The 19,834-nt window shown below is 43.7% G+C and overlaps 1 protein-coding gene and 1 non-coding gene across 8 annotated transcripts in view; one reads left to right on the top strand and one right to left on the bottom strand.

Moving 5' to 3' along the window:
* The first annotated feature begins 1,489 nt into the window (after window positions 1-1,489).
* LOC139384201 (mitogen-activated protein kinase-binding protein 1-like) overlaps window positions 1,490-19,834 on the top strand; it is a 61,782-nt gene continuing 43,437 nt past the window's right edge. For all 7 annotated transcript variants that reach the window (XM_071128926.1, XM_071128928.1, XM_071128923.1 and 4 more), the window contains exons 1-3: window positions 1,490-1,948; window positions 5,995-6,086; window positions 19,098-19,160. In XM_071128926.1, the coding sequence (XP_070985027.1) occupies window positions 1,835-1,948; window positions 5,995-6,086; window positions 19,098-19,160 (269 nt within the window). In that variant the 5' untranslated portion in view covers window positions 1,490-1,834. The remainder of the gene's footprint in view (window positions 1,949-5,994; window positions 6,087-19,097; window positions 19,161-19,834) is intronic.
* On the bottom strand, window positions 18,948-19,023 carry trnaa-ugc (transfer RNA alanine (anticodon UGC)). The gene has a single exon. It is a non-coding gene; the product is annotated as a tRNA-Ala (tRNA).

Raw genomic sequence — 19,834 nt, 5'->3', positions numbered from 1 at the left:
TGTTAGCCAGCTAGCCACTTAGCAAGAATTCGTAATATATACGTTTAGCAAATTCGTAACATTATAGTACGAATTGTAATTCGAAACATATCATACAAAATGGGTATTAGACATTCAAGAATTAGTACGCAACGTAACATACTAATGGATTGTCTGTACATAATACAAAATGTTTTGCGACCAGGTTGGACATGCACAATTGCCTACATCTTCACTGCATTGCTCCAGTCTAGCAGCAGACCAAATGCTCTAAGGGCACATTTGTTCTAAAACTTCCTCTCAGCTCAGTTGAACTACACTGACTGAAGGGGGTCCTCCCAATTCCCCCCCCCCCCCCCCCCCCCCCCCCCATGTATACTTGTGACACCAGCAGACTCTACAACCAACAGACCATCTAAGGCTTTTACTGACCAGCTCCCCAAACCCCACTTGGATGTGTAAAATAAAAGGGATCCAGAATAGCATTATGGCAGTAGAGTGACTTGGACTCCATTAGGAGGTTCACCTCATTGGCCACCGTACAAGTATTAGTGTAGTCATATAGGGTGAAGATGATGCAAACTATAATATGGAGCAACTGCCCTGTTAAGCAGCACACAAGGAATTTGGGACTAACGTGTACTGCATGTAGATGATTAATAAAAGGTTTAAAGTCTTGAAAATAAAAGGTTCGAAAATTATATATTTTTCAAGCCAACTATAATTCGCTGTTTACATTTTCAATAGCTAAAAGTCGCCATTAGCCGACTTTTCATTCAAATGTTGCATTCGAGTTAGGAGACACAAAACAAGTTGACAGTGGCAGACAGGCCCAGTCGGGAGCTCCACATGAGATGTCCCAGCCGCTTTCAACCACCGCTAGATGGCGACAATGACTTGACCAGATAAGGTGAGATCTGGGTCAGATTGCTTGTCCAGTGTAATCAAAACTAACGACTGTAAATGTTGATACTAGCAACTAAGCGAGACAAGGAGGTCTGCCCTGACAGTCGTGATTTAGATCATCGTCTTAACGAAAGGGAACGATATAAAAAGAAAGCTAGATATGTTGCAATGTGTGATCATTAAACAATGCATTGCAGAACCAGGAAAAAGATTGTAGCAATGGCAAGGTAGCTAGTGCCCAAGGCGCCTGTGCTAACCTTAGCCCCTATAAGCACGGCTAAATATCTAGCTAGCTAACTATTGTTAGATACAATGCTAGTTTGTTAACATTGTCAAATGACATGCTCGTATGCAATAGCACTGGGCATATTCTTATTGAGTGTTAAGCAAACGTTAGTATCTTTTTTGCCCATATGGGGACGCAAGAGACAGCTGGGACCATAGAGAACCGTATTCTAATTCCTAATTCTATGGCTGAAAGCTTGGCTAGCTGGCTAACCAACTGGTGTTGTGCCACAGATCCAGTTTGCCAATCATTGGTGAGTTCTCGTTGAGGAGGCAATGACAAGAGGAGCGGAGACGTGACTGTCTTCCGTGACCCGAACGTCGAAGTAGCTAATCCTGTTGACAATCTGAGAACATTTACCATTTTTTCCAAATGCAGAGAGAGATCCCTCTCCGTGGATCAGAATGCGATCCAAGAAGAACAGATAATGCGAAAAAGCTTTCTAGGCAGAGCAGGGCATGAAATCAACGAGAACTGCACACATGCTGACAGAACCAGCTCATTGAACCTGTAGGAAGCATGACCGCATATTCCTGTATATTTGATTTATTTATTTTGGTGAAGTAGAAATGATTGTGTCTGTATTTCACCACCGGTTTCCATATTTGCATGTACTAATTGTATCAACCGATTAAAGAGATCAGTCAGAATTTATTTTTCAAGATGACGGTGGAGGGTTCCACAATAAAGAGTCGGATCAAAAATCTGCTTCGCTCGCCATCTATAAAATTGAGAAGGAATAAAGCTCTGAACAACAAAGAAAATCTGACTAACAAGGTATGTATCTGGCATGGACACTCATCCCTGTACATTTTCATATTTTGAACATTGACAGAAGACCATTATAACCAGCTTATAGATTTGCTATCAAACACTGCGAGCGACCTACCAGGCAATATCACAGTCATTTGTATATAATTGAAACAGCATTGATCTAGCAGTAAAATTAAATGCACAGTCCAGTGCTTTCTAATGGGAAGAATTATGTATTGTGTTGCAACTGCACCGGTGTTCTAGAATAATACGTCAAATATTGACAATGCACACAATCATTGGAGGGACATTCATATTTATTTACTGGATCCTCATATAGATTCCATGTACATCACATATTTGGGGAAGTGTGTCACTGACCATTAAACAAAAACATGTTCTTGGACATTGCATGCAGGCTTATTTTCCCTTGCAACAGCAACACCATGGAGGTTGCTCATCATAGTTTACATAAACGTGTCCCTCCTAGCCTAGTCCTGCGGTCAACTCCATATCTTCATGACATGTCTCACACACTTTAAGTAAATTCTTATACTTGTAGTAAAACAATTACTGTACTAATTTTTACAGTGATTTATATGCTATTCACAACCTTACTAGAAGTCGATTTTAAAGAAGTCTGTTCACTTCCTCGGTGTTGACGTGAGAAAGTGGCATGTGACCAGACAGACAGCTGGGTTCGTTCCAATTCCCATGTAGGCTACAAGCTACCTGCATTTTTTTCTCTCTTTCTCTCTCTCTCTCTCCCCCCCTCCCCATGTGTGTTGACTGAACCCCCTAAAAAGCTATGAAGAATAGACCTGCAGTACAATCAATTCAGATAACAATAACATTGGTTCTTATAGATGACAATAATTCTGTACGTTGATGACGATATGTCCAAGAATGTTGTCAATATGACAAGCTTTCATGTGTAGTAATTCCCCCCTCATCCATGAAGTTCACTCTGCTGGTGCATTCCAGTCTGTGTTTACGGCTGTAGCAGGACACCGACAGTACTGTACCTTCCTGTTCCACCCAGGAGTGTCAGTGGCTGTAGTTAGTGTACTACAAAGTCTCAAGAGACATGGCAGTGACTAGAACAGTCATACTTAGGCTACTTAATACTCCTCCTTGCTCCCTGTGAAGCGTAGGCTATAAAGCCGTAACAGGCCCCGAGCCATGCTGGACTGTCATTCGTAGATGTCTTTGAACATTGCTGCAGAATCTCCCATTTGTGAATAAACGCCGAGATTGTAGGCTCTATGTCTTTGTGTGTGCATGCAGAGTATAGGCCCACTTTTTAACATCGCCTTTCCAATTTCCTCCCTTCTCTCTTTTAGTACAGTAGCGACATGTTAGAATTTGTGACTATTATTTACAGATAAATATAGATATTTTTTTAAACATTGAAAGGTTACTCAGGCAAGATGAGTGTCCTATTTTTAAAAGGTCCACATTCTGTCATTCTGTTAGTCCCATTGTTTCATTAAGCGTCCACGGCTGTTTCTCCTCGTGGGTTTGAAGAGGTGTTTGTAGGAGCGCTCCGTGGCACACTTACATCAGAGACAAACCAGATGTAAACTCTAACCTACCACTACTATACTAGCCTGACATTATGTAACACAGCAGGGAGAAAGCTGAGAATCAGGTATGAGAGAATCAACTACATAGCCTACATAGAGGCTATACTGTATCTTCACAACCTTAGTTTAACCAACATACTACATCAGGTTGTCTTAGTTTTTTTTGGGGGGGAGGGGTGCTATATGGAAATGACTTCTTCCCATTGTTTATTTTGCTTGATGATAGGTAATGATGTGAGTAATTATTAGTCTTGTTGTGGTTTTATTATTTAAGTGAGCTTAATTCATTTGATGTCAATCTGCCTTTGTTTTCTTAGGGTGTAGGCTAAGATGTGATGGCAAGCTTATGCAGACAGCCTACTAACCTAGTGTGAAACACTCTCTGGAGTGGGGAGTCAAAGGAATACATGTTTGAGAGATTTAAGGAGGAGTGGGTTTTCTTATTATCCTGGGTCTAACATTGTTTCTTAGGCTGTGAGTACCGTTCTAGAATATTACTGTACGGGACGCCTACCTGCTACCTTGAGCCCGTCGACCTCATGGATCGTAGCCTATAGTAACTTTAGTGGATGCGTCCCAAATGACACATTTTATAGTGCACTTCTTTTGACCAGAGCCCATAAGATTAGGCTATGTATTATCAGGAAGCCTACTGGAAACATGGATGCAACTGCACTTTAACGAGAAGAAGTACACTGCAGTGGACTCAGTACTCAATGCTCTTTTTCAACTTTCTGCTGAAAACTTCCTCCTATGCTTTGTTTACAAGGAGGAGGTATACTGGGCTCATTAAAGTCCCTTTTTAAAAATGTTGACGTAGTCAATTATTCCTTTGACGTAGAACTCTGGTAACAAACAACAGAAAGCACATTGTTCTAAACTCTATTTATGGAGCAATAGCCCAACTTCCACTTATTTTCCTTTTCCTGTCTGGAAGCTTCAACCTCTGTTTTTATGCAACGTCCCAATGATCTAGCCGATGTCTTATGAGCTATAGGCTAGTGGTCATTCATTTATTATATACATTTATAAATTCATCACATCAACTGAATTAGCCTATAGTCAAGCTACTTATTTGTCACCTTGCTGGCAACACTGCTGGCCGCTGTTGATTGCTGCCATGGCCACATTTCAACTTGAACCCAACAACCCGGCAAGGTAGGCGTAGAGAGTGAGGTGTAGAGAATCAACGGTTTGTGACGAAAGCACAAACAGGCAGCTGTACAGGAGGTGGAAAGTGCCCCACACACAATCACACTGGGAGGCACAGTAACTGAAAACAGTCATGTGATGACTGGGGGGGGGGGATCTACCACTCTACAGTTGAAGTCGAGCAGAGGTGATCTACAGTTGAAGCCCAGGAGAGGTGATCTACAGTTGAAGTCGAGCAGAGGTGATCTACAGTTGAAGTCGAGGAGAGGTGATCTACAGTTGAAGTCGAGCAGAGGTGATCTACAGTTGAAGCCCAGGAGAGGTGATCTACAGTTGAAGCCCAGGAGAGGTGATCTACAGTTGAAGCCCAGGAGAGGTGATCTACAGTTGAAGCCCAGGAGAGGTGATCTACAGTTGAAGCCCAGGAGAGGTGATCTACAGTTGAAGCCGAGCAGAGGTGATCTACAGTTGAAGCCCAGGAGAGGTGATCTACAGTTGAAGTCGAGCAGAGGTGATCTACCACTCGACAGTTGGGATTCAGTAGCTAGTCTATTCTAGCTCGTATCCAGGTGTTTTATTATTCAGTCAGTGCCCTTGGCTGTTCTGGCTTGTTGTGGGGTGATGAGGAAGAGCAGGCCTGGAGGGATACAATCACAAGGGACGTATAGGCTATCTCTGAGAGGCTGTGAAGATGGTAAGTAGAAAGAGAGAGGAATATCAATGAGCTTGAACTTGACTTAAATCTTATCTGACTGGCTGATTCCTGCTGTGAAATGTTGTTGCTGGTTAACAAACTGCTGAAACCCAGAGAACATGTCAGTGCAGTGTGACGGCTTCGTTTTTGCAAAACATTTCAAATGTTATTAGCTCATAAGTTGGGCTGCTGACATGCTCCTTTTGTCTTCAGCTATGCTTATAGGGACGTTATAACCCAAGTTGTTGACCAATGCATATTTGTTTACTTTGAAGAGGTATTTGTGCAATGCATTGGCCTACATAGCAGATACTGGTCTGTCTTGTTTCTGTATTTGTAAGAGTTTCTTCGTAGTCCCTTCAATTAAGAATAACGAAACTCTGAGTCTGGTATGTCACTTCTCATCTGGGAAGATACAGTAGAATACCATTCGTGATCCTCCTCCTTTCTATTAAGGGTTTAAACTATATATACACACATGCATGCACACACACACTGACACAAACCCTTGGCCTGTAGCTTATGTGTATTCATGATTTAACATATGCTATGGAACGTCTTCTATGGTGGTGTTTATTTGTGAGTAATGTCATGTGTTGACCATTTATTGTATTGTTGAAGTGATGTTTATTTTGCAGGTGACACTGGAGAAGGTGCTAGGGATCACAGCATTTGGGAACCGCGCTTTGGCTTGTGACCCTCGCTCTGGACTCGTGGCCTACCCAGCTGGGTGAGTGACCCAGAGAACACCTGTTACACATCCAACAACTAAAAGTAAAATATGGGGAAATCCACAAATGTGTGTTAATGAAGAGCAGTAGTTCAGTAAATGGTTTTAATGTCCAGGCCTAGTACTTCACCTCGTTCACCTTCCCACATCTTGTCATTTTGATACTTGTTCATTCAACTTCAATGCAATGTTGTTGGTTTCTCTTTTGCCCCACTGGGCTCCTTAGTGGCGCGGCGGTCTAAGGCACTGCATCTCAGTGCTAGAGGCATCACTACAGACACCCTGGTTCAAATCCAGGCTGTATCACAACCGACTGTGATTTGGAGTCCCATAGGGCAGCACATTATTTATATATACATTTTATGTATGTATGCACACACAGTGGGGCAAAAAAAGTATTTAGTCAGCCACCAATTGTACAAGTTCTCCCACTTAAAAAGATGAAAGGTCTGTAATTTTCATCATAGGTACACTTCAACTATGACAGACAAAATTAGAAAAAAAAATCCAGACAATCACATTGTAGGATTTTTAATGGATTTATTTGAAAAATGATGGTGGAAAACAAGTATTTGGTCAATAACAAAAGTTTATCTCAATACTTTGTTATATACCCTTTGTTGGCAATGACAGAGGTCAAACATTTTCTGTAAGTCTTCACAAGGTTTTCACCCACTGTTGCTGGTATTTTGGCCCATTCCTCCATGCAGATCTCCTCTAGAGCAGTGATGTTTTGGGGCTGTTGCTGGGCAACACAGACTTTCCACTCCCTCCAAAGATTTTCTATGGGGTTGAGATCTGGAGACTGGCTAGGCCACTCCAGGACCTTGAAATGCTTCTTACGAAGCCACTCCTTCGTTGCCTGGGCGGTGTGTTTGGGATCATTGTCATGCTGAAAGACCAAGCCACGTTTCATCTTCAATGCCCTTGCTGATGGAAGGAGGTTTTCACTCAATCTCACGATACATGGCCCCATTCTTTCCTTTACACGGATCAGTCGTCCTGTTCCCTTTGCAGAAAAACAGCCCCAAAGCATGATGTTTCCACCCACATGCTTCACAGTAGGTATGGTGTTCTTTGGATGCAACTCAGCATTCTTTGTCCTCCAAACACGACGAGTTGAGTTTTTACCAAAAAGTTATATTTTGGTTTCATCTGACCATATGACATTCTCCCAATCTTCTTCTGGATCATCCAAATGCTCTCTAGCAAACTTCAGACGGGCCTGGACATGTACTGGCTTAAGCAGGGGGACACGTCTGGCACTGCAGGATTCGAGTCCCTGGCGGCGTAGTGTGTTACTGATGGTAGGCTTTGTTACTTTGGTCCCAGCTCTCTGCAGGTCATTCACTAGGTCCCCCCTGTGTGGTTCTGGGATTTTTGCTCACCGTTCTTGTGATCATTTTGACCCCACGGGATGAGATCTTGCGTGGAGCCCCAGATCGAGGGAAATTATCAGTGGTCTTGTATGTCTTCCATTTCCTAATAATTGCTCCCACAGTTGATTTCTTCAAACCAAGCTGCTTACCTATTGCAGATTCAGTCTTCCCAGCCTGGTGCAGGTCTACAATTTTGTTTCTGGTGTCCTTTGACAGCTCTTTGGTCTTGGCCATAGTGGAGTTTGGAGTGTGACTGTTTAAGGTTGTGGACAGGTGTCTTTTATACTGATAACACGTTCAAACAGGTGCCATTAATACAGGTAAGGACAGAGGAGCCTCTTAAAGAAGAAGTTACAGGTCTGTGAGAGCCAGAAATCTTCACCTACAAAGCTTGTTTGTAGGTGACCAAATACTTATTTTCCACCATAATTTGCAAATAAATTAATTACAAATCCTACACTGTGATTTTTCTGGATTTTTTTTTCTTATTTTGTCTGTCATAGTTGAAGTGTACCTGTGATGAAAATTACAGGCCTCATCTTTTTAAGTGCAAGTTCTCCCACTTAAAAAGATGAGAGGCCTGTAGTTTTCATCATAGGTACACTTCAATTGGTGGCTGACTAAATACTTTTTTGCCCCACTGTGTGTGTGTGTGTGTGTGTGTGTGTGTGTAAATATACACTTATTTAACTAGGCAAGTCAGTTAAGAACAAATTCTTATTTATAGTGATGGCCTAGGAACAGTGGGTTAACTGCCTTGTTCAGTGGCAGAGCGATTATTTTATTTTATTTTTCCTCCTTGTCAGCTCGGGATTCGATCGAGCAACCTTTCGGTTACTGGCCCAATACTCTAACCGCTAGGTGTCCTGCCGCCCCCGCCACAATTGGCCCAGCGTCGTCCAGGTTTGGCCGATGTAGGCCGTCATTGTAAATAAAAATTTGTTGTTAACTGACTTGCCTAGTTAAATTAAAAATAATTAAGTCATTTTTGGAAAATGTGAAGCATATGCGTGGAGGCCATGTGTGAGCTATCTTTACAGAACTGACTAGGTAGGCAGAGCACCATTAAGTCAGTTCAGAGCTGACTAGGTAAACAGAGGCAGAGCCCCATTAGGTTTTGAATTTAATACACTTCAAAAGTCCCTTGACGGTAAGATTTTTCAGAGAATGAGTGGAGCGCGAAAGCTGGAGAGAGAGTAGGAAAGTCATTTCTCAGCAATTATCAGGATGTGTGTGTGTGTGTATTGTATTCATCAGGGGAAATATATCTTGTGGTTTATGAACACAGAAGAGCTGTGTCATGAGGAGCCGTTTTAGTCATGTAGCTCGCTAGGTCGACACTTTTAGAAGTAGTCCTTGCTACAAGGTTTGAGAGGCGGTATGTAGTATGCTGTACAAAGCACTGCTTTAACTAGGATTTTAGCCATGATTGAAGTTTTTAGGTAGACAGCTTGATGTTTTCCTTGTGCTAGGACAGTCATACCGTTGTATCACTTCAATAACACGTTATGTCTTTAGAGATGATAGAGCCTAAGATGCATTAGCTACACCTTTAAGTCAGTTTTCAGTGTCTCCACACGAGGTTTTTCTGCAATACTACGCATCTAGTAATTGGCAACTAAATTGTCGAGTAGGCCTATGCTCAGCCAACCATCAACAATGGGTATTGCTGCCTTAACTTTTAAGTAAAATAACTTTTTTTTTTCCTGGGGGAACTTCATTTGTTTGCTGGATGCAGTAAGAGCCTCTGACATTCACATAGGAACCAGGCTATTGTTTTCAATCTCTCCAAGGGGTCTGCTCATAAGGTGGACTGTGGACAACGTGGGCTAGAATGTGACCTCTATCACATGCTTCGTCATCTCATTAAGTTGTTAGGCTTTACAGCTGTGTGTGCACAGCTATGAAAACAATGAATATGACATATGTATATACACTAGGTTACACAGTGGCATACAGTTCTGTCAGTACAGATCATTGACTACTTCCTGGAATTGTAATGTGCAGGGGTAAGCCTGATATAGATTCCTTGGATTGGGAGGGGAGGTGGTCACAGGCATCCCAACAAGGAATTACAGGAATCAGAAAGATATATTCTCTGCTTACTCAGCTGCTTGTGTTAATGTGCATGTTAGGCTGAGCTCCAGATCCAATGAGACCCGACAGATGTCTTAGGCTGCTTCCCAATTGGCACCCTATTCCCTATAAAGTGCACTGCTTTTCACCAGAACCCTATGAGCCCTGGTAAAAAGTACTGTTGTACTATATAGGGTGTCATTTGAAAGACGCTGCAGATGTTTTTGTGGGAGAGGAAGCATCTTCACACCAGAGAATGTCTGTCTGTGGAGGGTTTAGGGTCAGTCCAAGCCCTTACACAAAGCTGTCACACATGGCCCGGGTTGTATTCATTAAGAACCAAATGGACAAACTGGGTGGGACTACTAACCTGAACTTAAGAAACACTCATTCTCATTTCAATATGTTTTGCTACGCTTTTCTATGGCGTGCACTACTGAATACGACCATGGGCTGAGTCCTGCACCTGATGAGGTCTAGCTATGGGTGCTGAATATGACCGTGGGCTGAGTCCTGCACCTGATGAGGTCTAGCTATGGGTGCTGAATACGACCGTGGGCTGAGTCCTGCACCTGATGAGGTCTAGCTATGGGTGCTGAATACGACCGTGGGCTGAGTCCTGTACCTGATGAGGTCTAGCTATGGGTGCGTCTGAAATTGCACCCTATTCTCTTTTAATATAGGGTAGTGCACTACTTTTTGACTAGATGACACCCCACAATGGCCCAGATCCTTGGAAAGGTGAATTGGTTCCATTTAGCCTACTTCTCTTAAATGTATACTGAACACAAAAAACATTTGTCCCATGTATCATGAGCTGAAGTAAGAGATTATCCAAATGCACAAAAAGTGTTTTTCTCTCAAATTTTGTGCACATCTCCTCTGCCAAGATAATCTATCCACCTGACAGGTGTGGAGATCAAGAAGCTGATTTAAACAGCATGATCATTACAAAGGTGTCCCTCGGACTGGGGACAATAAAAGGCCACTCTAAAATGTGCAATTTTGTCACACAACACAATGCTACAGATGTCTCCAGTTTTGAGGGAGCGTGCGATTGGGATGCTGACTGCAGGGATGTTCACCAGAACTGTTGGCAGATAATTGAATGTTAACTGCTCTACCATAAACCGCCTCCAACATTGTTTTAGAGAATTTGGCAGAACCACCAACCGGCCTCACAACCGCAGACCACATGTAACCACGCCAGCCCAGGACCTCCACATCCAGCTTCTTCAACTGCGGAATCGTCTGTGACCAGCCACCCGGACAGCAGATGAAACTGAGTGTTTGTCTGTAATAAAGTCCTTTTGTGGGGAAAAACTCATTCTGATTGCCAAGTGGGTGGGCCTGGCTGCCAAGTGGGTGGGCCTGGCTGCCAAATGGGTGGGCTGCGCCTCTGCCCAGTCATGTGAAGTCCATAGATTAGGGCCTAATGAATTTATTTCATTTGACTGATTTCCTTATGAACTGTAACTCAGTAAAAAAAAAAAATGTTGGTGGTTGTTGTTGTTATTATTATCGGGGAATGGGAATATCAGGATCCCAAAGATAAGTTGTTGAATGCTAGGTCAGTGACAAGGGATTATATATTTTTTGATTTACCATAGCTTTGTTGTTTGATGACTGAAGGATATCAGCATTTGCTGCAAACGTCTTAGTAGCAATCAGCAGTAGAAACGATAAAACATTTCTCCCTGCCCCTGTTCGATTAAAAACTGAGGGATGGGGCTGGAGAAATGGAACCACTCTCAGATTCATAAACCGAGCTATGCATGAATGGGCTGACCTTCCATGATATCAAAATTATAGTCTTAACCATGTTTTCAGGCTATGTATTGTTTGTTTACATATACTTTGTATACAAACATTGGAATTAAACAAGGTTATTACTGGTTCTGATGGGGTACAACAGTTGAACTAAGCTCATAGGTTATATTCTTCAAGAATCAATGGGTACATATAATTCATATAAGTCCAAAAATGGATGTAGCAACTTTTGATTGCCCCTTTTAAATTTCACCTTTGCCTACCTTTTGTTAGTGCATTTATGGCAGAACCTGAATGCAGCACATTGACTGTATAGGTCAATATCCATGGTACTATAGTGTGTGTATATATACAGTGCAACCTAGAATAATATGTGAGATTATTGAACAGGGTAGGTAGGACTGTATGGGTTTTGGATGAATGAATGTCTGGGTTGTCTGAGACAGCGGCATCTCTAGTGATGTGGAATCAATGTCCTCTGTGAGCATTCAACGTCCTGCTGGCTGTTGGAGGAGTCTAACATGCGTGACTAGATGTGTGTCAGACAGGCACCCTCGACTTGTCCTGACCGCACTGCAGCAAACTGAGTCCGTATTAACTGTGTGTGTGGGTGCGTATGTGTGAAGACGGAGCGAGGGTTAGGAAAAAGGTGCGTGGGGGAGGGAATAGTCCTCTTGTAGCCCCTAGCTATTAGATAGCCCTGCTCAGAGGTAGAGGAGTGTACTCTGCCTCTGTGCTGCATTGCAGCTCTTTGCTGGAGGGTCCCACAACAGCATCTGTAACTGTATTCTCAAAGGATGCGGTAAGACCTGAGGCGCTGGATGAACTGAAAAGACAAACAGCTACAAAGAAAACACTGACTACAGAGAATAGCCTCAATCCTGAGGCAGTAAATATATATTCTTTAGCACTTTGTAAATCTACAGTAGACGACTGTATCTGTCTCTTATGTAGTCTCTCTCATTGTGCTCACTCTCATGGCTCTGATTCAATACGTTTTATAGGTTCCAACGTTGGTACAGCTACAATATGCTGCCTTCATCAGGGTTGCATCGTTCCACAGTAGGTTTAAAGAGATTGAACAGGATCTTAAGCATTTACAAATGTGTTACCTGTCATATGAATTGTGCAGTGATTTATTTTTTGCAGGACGTAACATATCATTTGAAATGGATGACGTCATACACAATGTCCGAGGACCCGTTTTGGCTCGTGAGCGCTGCTTTCCAAACTACTGGTGGAAAGCTCTTTATTACCCATCTTTAAGGACAGAGAACCCCTAGTTTTGCTCCCGTTGTTGTTAGCCAGCTACCCTGACCGTACCGGGACAGGAGACTTGCAGCATGGCAGATTAATGATGAGGTCGTCCAGTCTGTCTCAGCGTGAACGGAGGACAAGAAATAAGGCAGGATCAGCATGGATGGAGGGAGGGAGGGAGGGAGGGAGGGAGAGAGAGAGGAGGCAAGCGGGGTAGGTTCTTTGAAGTGGAGCGGACTGGCAGATCGGAGGGTGGTCTCTCTGTCTTCTCTCTGGGGTCGGAAGGAAATCGATATACCCTCCATGCAGACACTACAGACCCTGTAAGGCTTTGTCATTTCATTTCAGAGGCTTGACCACCTGTCAGTTTGCTGAACGAACCCACCAGATGGCTGATGGGTGGCTGATGAGGATTGCCTTTACTGAGTGGTAACACTATTACTCAGCCTGTCATGAATTAGCCATAGGTATAGGCTCTTCTTTTAACTTGTCTTCCCCCTCCGCTACTGCATACTCAGCCTGTCATGAATTTAGCCATAGGTATAGGCTCTTCTTTTAACCGGTCTTCCCCCTCCGCTACTGCATACTCGGCCATGAATTTAGCCATAGGTTAGTCTAGGTAGGGAGGCTGTTGTTTTAGTCCACCCCCCACCCCCCCCCCCCCCCCCCCCTCAGTCTATGACTGATCCTGTCTGATCAGTAAATATTGGATTTATATTGCTCTGAAATCAATTAGAATATTTGCATGAGATCAGGTGCGTGCTGCCATGTTGAACATCAATGTTTTTATTTTATTTATTTAGTTTTGAAGTATATAAGCTTTCTATAGTATGTTTATAACTGTATGACAGTGTTAGCATTGTGATTCTAACTAGTGGTCACCATTCAGCAGCAATTCTTTGGTTGGCTGAAGTTTGCATAATATTTTCCATGTAAATTCTGCTGAACGGTTGAAGCCCCATCTCCTCTCCAGCCTCTCTTATCTGTTAAAATACACTTCTTGACCAAAAGTATGTGGACACCCGCTCGTCAAACATCTCATTCTAAAACCATGGGCATTAAGATGGAGTTGGTCCCCCAGGTGTAGAAGCACTGACGTGCTTCTACACCTGCATTGCTTGCTGTTTGGGGTTTTAGGCTGGGTTTCTGTACAGCACTTTGAGATATCAGCTGATGTACGAAGGGCTATATAAATAAATTTGATTTGATACTATAACAGCCTCCACTCTTCTGGGAAGGCTTTCCACTAGATGTTGGAACATTGCTGCGGGGACTTGCTTCCATTCAGCAACAAGAGCATTAGTGAGGTCGGGCACTGATGTTGGGTGATCAGGCCTGGCTCACAGTCGGCGTTCCAATTCATCCTAACAGTGTTTGATGGCATTGAGGTCAGGGCACTATCCAGACTAGTCAAGTTCTTCGTCACCGATCTCAACAAACCATTTCTGTATGGACCTCGCTTTGTGCACGGCGTGATTGTCATGCTGAAACAGGAAAGAAAGTGTCTACCCCAAACTGTTGCCACATAGTTGGAAGCACAATGTCATTGTATGCGGTAGCGTTAAGATTTCCCTTCACTGGAACTAAGGGGCCTAGCCCCAACCATTATTCCTCCTCCACCTAACTTTACAGTTGGCACTATGCATTCAGGCAGGTAGCGTTGTCCTGGCATCAGCCAACACCAGATTCGTCCGTCAGACTGCCAGATGGTTTTGCGTGATTCATCACTCCAGCCGACGCTTGGCATTGAGCTTGATGATCTTAGGCTTGTGAGCAGCTGCCCAGCCACGGAAACCAATCTCATGAAACTCCCGACGAACAGTTATTGTGCCGAGGTGGCTTCCAGAGGCAGTTTGGAACTCGGTAGTGAGTGTTGCAACCGAGGACAGATGTTTTTAACGCGCTACGTAGTTTAGCACTCAGCGGACCCGTTCTGTGAGCTTGTATGGCCTACCACTACGCGGTTGTTGCTCCTGTATGTTTCCCCTTCACAATAACAGCACTTACAGTTGACCGGAGCAGCTCTAGCAGTGCAGAAATTTGACAAACTGACTTGTTGGAAAGGTGGCATCCCATGACGGTGCCACATTTAAAGTCCCTGAGTGCTTCACTAAGGCCAGTCTACTGCCAATGTTTGTCTATGGAGATTGCTTGGCAGTGTGCTCGATTTTATACACCTCTCAGCAAAGGGTGTGGCTGAAATAGCCAACTCCACTAATTTGAAGGGGTGTCCACATACTTTTGTGTATACAGTACCAGTCAAAGGTTTGGACATAGCTTCTCATTCCAGGGTTTTTCTTTATTTTTACTTTTTTCTACATTGTAGAATAACACTGTAGAATAATAGTGAAGACATCAAAACTATGAAATAACACCTAACAACATCATATGGAATGATGTAGTGACCAAAAAAAGTGTTAAACAAATCAAAATATATTTGAGATTTGAGATTCTTCAAAGTAGCCACCCTTTGCCTTGATGACAGCTTTGCACACTCTTGGCATTCTCTCAACCAGCTTCATGAGGTAGTCACCTGGAATGCATTTCAATTAACAGGCGTGCCTTGTTAAAAGTTAATTTGTGGAATTTCTTTCCTTGAGAAAGAAAAGTTGTTTTGTGACAAGGTAGCCCTATTTGGTAAAAGACCAAGTCCATAGTAGGTCAAGTACCGCTCGAATAAGAAAAGAGAAACAGTCCATCATTACTTTAAGACATGAAGGTCTGTCAACCCAGAACATTTCTTCAAGTGCAGTCGCAAAAACCATCAAGCGCTATGATGAAACTGGCTCTCATAAGGACCGCCACAGAAAAGGAAGACCCAGAGTTACCTCTGCTGCAGAGGAAAAGTTCATTAGAGTTACCAGCCTCAGATTGCAGCCCAAATGAATGCTTCACAGAGATAAAGTAACACACATCTCAACATCAACTGTTCAGAGGAGACTGCATGAATCAGGCCTTCATGGTCGAATTGCTGCAAAGAAACCACTAGTAAAGGACACCAATAAGAAGAAGAGACTTACTTGGGCCAAGAAACATGAGCAATGGACATTAGACTGGTGGAATGGATGATCTCTGCATGTGTGGTTCCCACCGTGAAGCATGGAGGAGGTGGTGTGATGGTGTGGCGGTGCTTTGCTGGTGACACTGTCTGGGATTTATTTAGAATTCAAGGCACACTTAACCAGTGTGGCTGCCACAGCATTCTACAAAGATACGCATCCCATCTTGTTTGCGCTTAGTCCCACTATCATTTGTTTTTCAACAGGACAATGGCCCAACACACCTCCAGGCTGTGTAAGAGCTATTTGACCAAGAAGTAGAGTGATGGAGTTGACCTGGTCTCCACAGTCACTCGACCTCAACCCAATTGAGATGGTTTAGGATGTGTTGGACCGCAGAGTGAAGGAAAAGCAGCCAACAAGTGCTCAGCATATGTGGGAACTCCCTCGAGACTGTTGGAAAAGCATTCCAGGTGAAACTGGTTGAGAGAATGCCAAGAGTGTGCAAAGCTGTCTTCAAGGCAAAGGGTGGCTACTTTGAAGAATCTCAAATCTAAAATATATTTTGATTTGTTTAACACTTTTCTTGCTTACTACATGAATCCATATGTGTTATTTCATAGTGTTGACGTCTTCACTATTATTCTACAATGTAGAACATTGTAATAATAAAGAAAAACCCTTGAAAGAGTAGGTGTGTCCAAACGTTTGACTGGTACTGTATAGTGTATAACCAGCCCAGTTCCCCTGACCTGTTTAATAAGGAACAAAAACCTGGGACACCAGGTGGGTGTAATTATTTATCAGGTTGAACAGGAAACTAGCAGGCTCCAGACCTCGTAGGGTCAGAGTTGAATACCCCTGATGTAGGGAATAGGGTACCATTTTGGATGGAGCTAATGTCTGCAGGTTAGAGCTGGTCTGTTTTAGTGTTATGGTATAGGTTGGAAAAACATGTTTTGATGAAGCGTTAGAGCTTTTTCTAATGCTTAGCCTAAGGTAGTAGTGATGTTACTGATTATCTAGGCTACTCTATAGATCTTCAAGACACGCTGTTAGTTTCCTGATTCACGTCTAATAAATAGCCAACTGTGTTCATTTGACTGTGCTTGCTGACACCGGATGACCAGCAGTGTCTGGAATAGAAAAAACAGGATAGCAGTTTGTGCTAGCCTAGTACTGCAGCCGGTGTTGTAGGAAAGATAACTTGTAGAATTATTTTGCCTGAGAGAGGAAGCTCAAGTTCAGCACTCCTCCTCAGGTCTTTGATCTGAGCCCTGTCTATCAATCCCATGGTTCTATGTACACTCCAATCCAATAATGCTATTATGTTCTAACCACTCAATGTTCCTCACTCTCTCGCTTCCCCTGTAAAACCCAGTGGAACTGTAGAAGGGAGGGAGTTTATGGTGTGTTTGTGGTGCAATGAGTAATGGTATATTGATCCATGAGCTCATTCCCCTCCCACCCCTGTAGTTCTGGCTGAAGTAATGCCACAGAGTAGACCGCCATGAGCCATTCCTCTACTGCTGACATAGGCTGAAAAATAACAAACCGATGACAGCCAAGGCATGGAAGGCAGTGATGAAGTGCACTCACTCAACAACGTGCAGCTTGTTTCCTACCTATTGAATGAGATGACAGCACAGCAGACAGGAATTGTTCTGTGGTGTGGTCTCTAACTCTGGGGCCCAGCTGGCCTGCCTGTCCTGTCTTCCCACAGTCCTCTCTGGCTGCTCTCTGACATGTGACACCAGCAAGCAGACAGCATAAAACCTGCTCCAGGGGCCTAGGTAGTCAACCACTGACTAACAGACGCTGTCTCAAATAGCACCCTATTCTCTATGTAGTGCACTACTTTTGACCCTTATGGGAATAGGGGGTGCCATTTGGGATGCAGTCTGTCTCTGTCTCTCTCTCTCTCCTTTTCTCTCTCGTTCTCGTTCTGTGTGTCTGAGTGTCGTGTTTACACCGTGCCAGGCAGGAGAGCTGGCTGGCTGCTGGCCAGTTACTGTAACAGTCCCATTTGTATCTGCAACCTACATATGTGGCATTTCAGGCTGCAAGCAGAAGCCTCTCCAGCTCCCCAGACAGCCATTGACCAGGTGTATCTGGCACCTACCATACCCCGTTCACAGGCACTTAAATATTTTGTCTTGCCCATTCACCCTCTGAATGGCACACATAAGCAATGCCAGGGTTGACTAAGTCTGGCATGGGCCGTCACCTCCCTCACTTCTTCTCTCCCTCTCAGTAGGAGCCAGTTCAGAGGGACTGAGGAGCTTTACTCTGTTAAGCATCACACAGACGCATGCTGGGCTTCCTGTACAAGTGTTGCATCGGGCTGCATTCTCAGTGCCCAGTTTGATTCTCTGGAGACTCTTTAAGAGTGAATTGGTGTTAGGTAACTTTTGGCATCATGTCAGTAGGACAGTGCATCAGCACAGTGCAGCAGGTTTAGACACTGTAGTCTTGTTGTATGACCACATCTTTCCCTCATTTTATGGCATTTCATTTTTCCCCCTACAGTTCCAGTGGAAGTCCTCTGGAATAAAAACATGAAGCATTTACAATGTTCTTGCTTGCAGACCCCCAAAGCAATTCTTTGTCAGCTGCGCTGTGGTGGTGAGGCTACTAGCTCAGTAGTACGGTAGGGCTACTGTAGAGTTTCCGAAGGTGCACCATAATTTTTTTTCTAGAACTTTCTCCCTCTTGTCTGTGCAATCTCAGTGATGCCATAGTGCCTGGCTGTCCCTTTGATTGTATCCCCAGTACACCTGGAACACTTCAATTCAAAGGCTTTCCAGCAGCTCTGATGATCACAGCAGTGCCCAGCCTCTCCCTGACACATTGTCAGTGACTGACTACACAGCAAGTATTCCCTCTCATCTTCCCTGCTGTGTGATAAGGTAAAAGGCCCTGGACGTCGTTTAGCTTCTAGGAGTGTTTCCCCACTGGGAGATGAAACAAAAAATGGAAGCAGCTTAAAAGGGCAATCTGGTTTTTGCTTTGTCATGCTGCTCAGTGCTGCTGCATTCACTCCAACACTCACACACAGTGACTTTGCAGCTATGCTGTCCTCTACTCTGATATTCAACCTAAAATACAGCAAGAGAGGGATATTAAGTATTTATGTAACTTTATTTTAGTGCGGCTCAGGAGTTATTCTTGGCAACAGGGAATTCCGTGTAGTGACTCAGTCCACACTCTCCGCAGTAGCTATATTTAAGTTTACTACTTACCTAACTTTGCATGTAAGTTTACTTTACTTTATATCTAGCACTTTGCAGTCCATTTTAAATGTGTCATTTTAGCAGACGCTCTTATCCAGAGCGACTTACAGTATTAGTGCATATATATTTCCATGCTTCTTTTGTACTGGTCCCCCGTGGGAATCGAACCCACAACCCTGGCGTTGCAAGCACCATGCTCTACCAACTGAGCTACATGGGAGACCGCTGAGCCTTGATTATTGGGGTCATTCCCCTGAGTAAATCTATGTAGTCCAAACCCTATTCTCTTTCCTACAGATGTGTGGTGGTGCTGCTGAACCCCAAGAAGAACAAACAGCATCACATCCTCAACAGCTCCAGGTGAGGCTTCATACGGTGTAACTGCTGCCTCCTGTTCAGTCCGTCCAGCCAGGAGAGTGCATGGCTGCAGCCAGCTAGTCAGTCACTTAGGCTTCAGGGTTCCTCCTCATACATAGCTGACATACAAAAACAAAACTACAACAGTAAAGATTGTAATAGCAATCCCATGACAATAGTCTTGATTTGGTGCATAGGCTACATACCCAGCCATCACCTGTGTCTCAAGACATGTCCAAGTTTATCATAAGACATTAACAGAATCCATCAGTGATTCGTATTTCCTGCAACTTTCTGAAGAGGCAACCAGAATTCCCTGTCGGTGTGTGTGCCGTGCGTGTGTCTACCACTTTGTGTAGCTGTTAGCGATGATGCTAATGAAAAGTCTTCTGGTAGATGGAAAGGCTTTCACAAAAACCTTCTCAGTTAAATGTTAACTATAAAGTAGCCTATGCTGACCTGCCAGAATGATATCATGATTATTTGCATCAATTCAGTGGGAACCCCTGGAGCATTTCAGGTTAAGTGCCTTGCCCAAGGCCACAGCGACAGACTTTTCACCTTGTCGGCTCCGGGATTCGAACAAGTGATCTTTCGATTGCTGGCCCAACGCTCTAACCTCAAGGCTACCTGCCACCCATATACAGTTCCAGTCAAAAGTTTGGACACGCCTACTC

Source organism: Oncorhynchus clarkii, chromosome 25 (assembly GCF_045791955.1).
Source record: "Oncorhynchus clarkii lewisi isolate Uvic-CL-2024 chromosome 25, UVic_Ocla_1.0, whole genome shotgun sequence".
NCBI classification, from domain to species: Eukaryota; Metazoa; Chordata; class Actinopteri; order Salmoniformes; family Salmonidae; genus Oncorhynchus; species Oncorhynchus clarkii.
The sequence above is the reverse complement of the archived record's forward strand: the minus strand, read 5'-3'. Positions and strand labels throughout refer to the sequence as shown.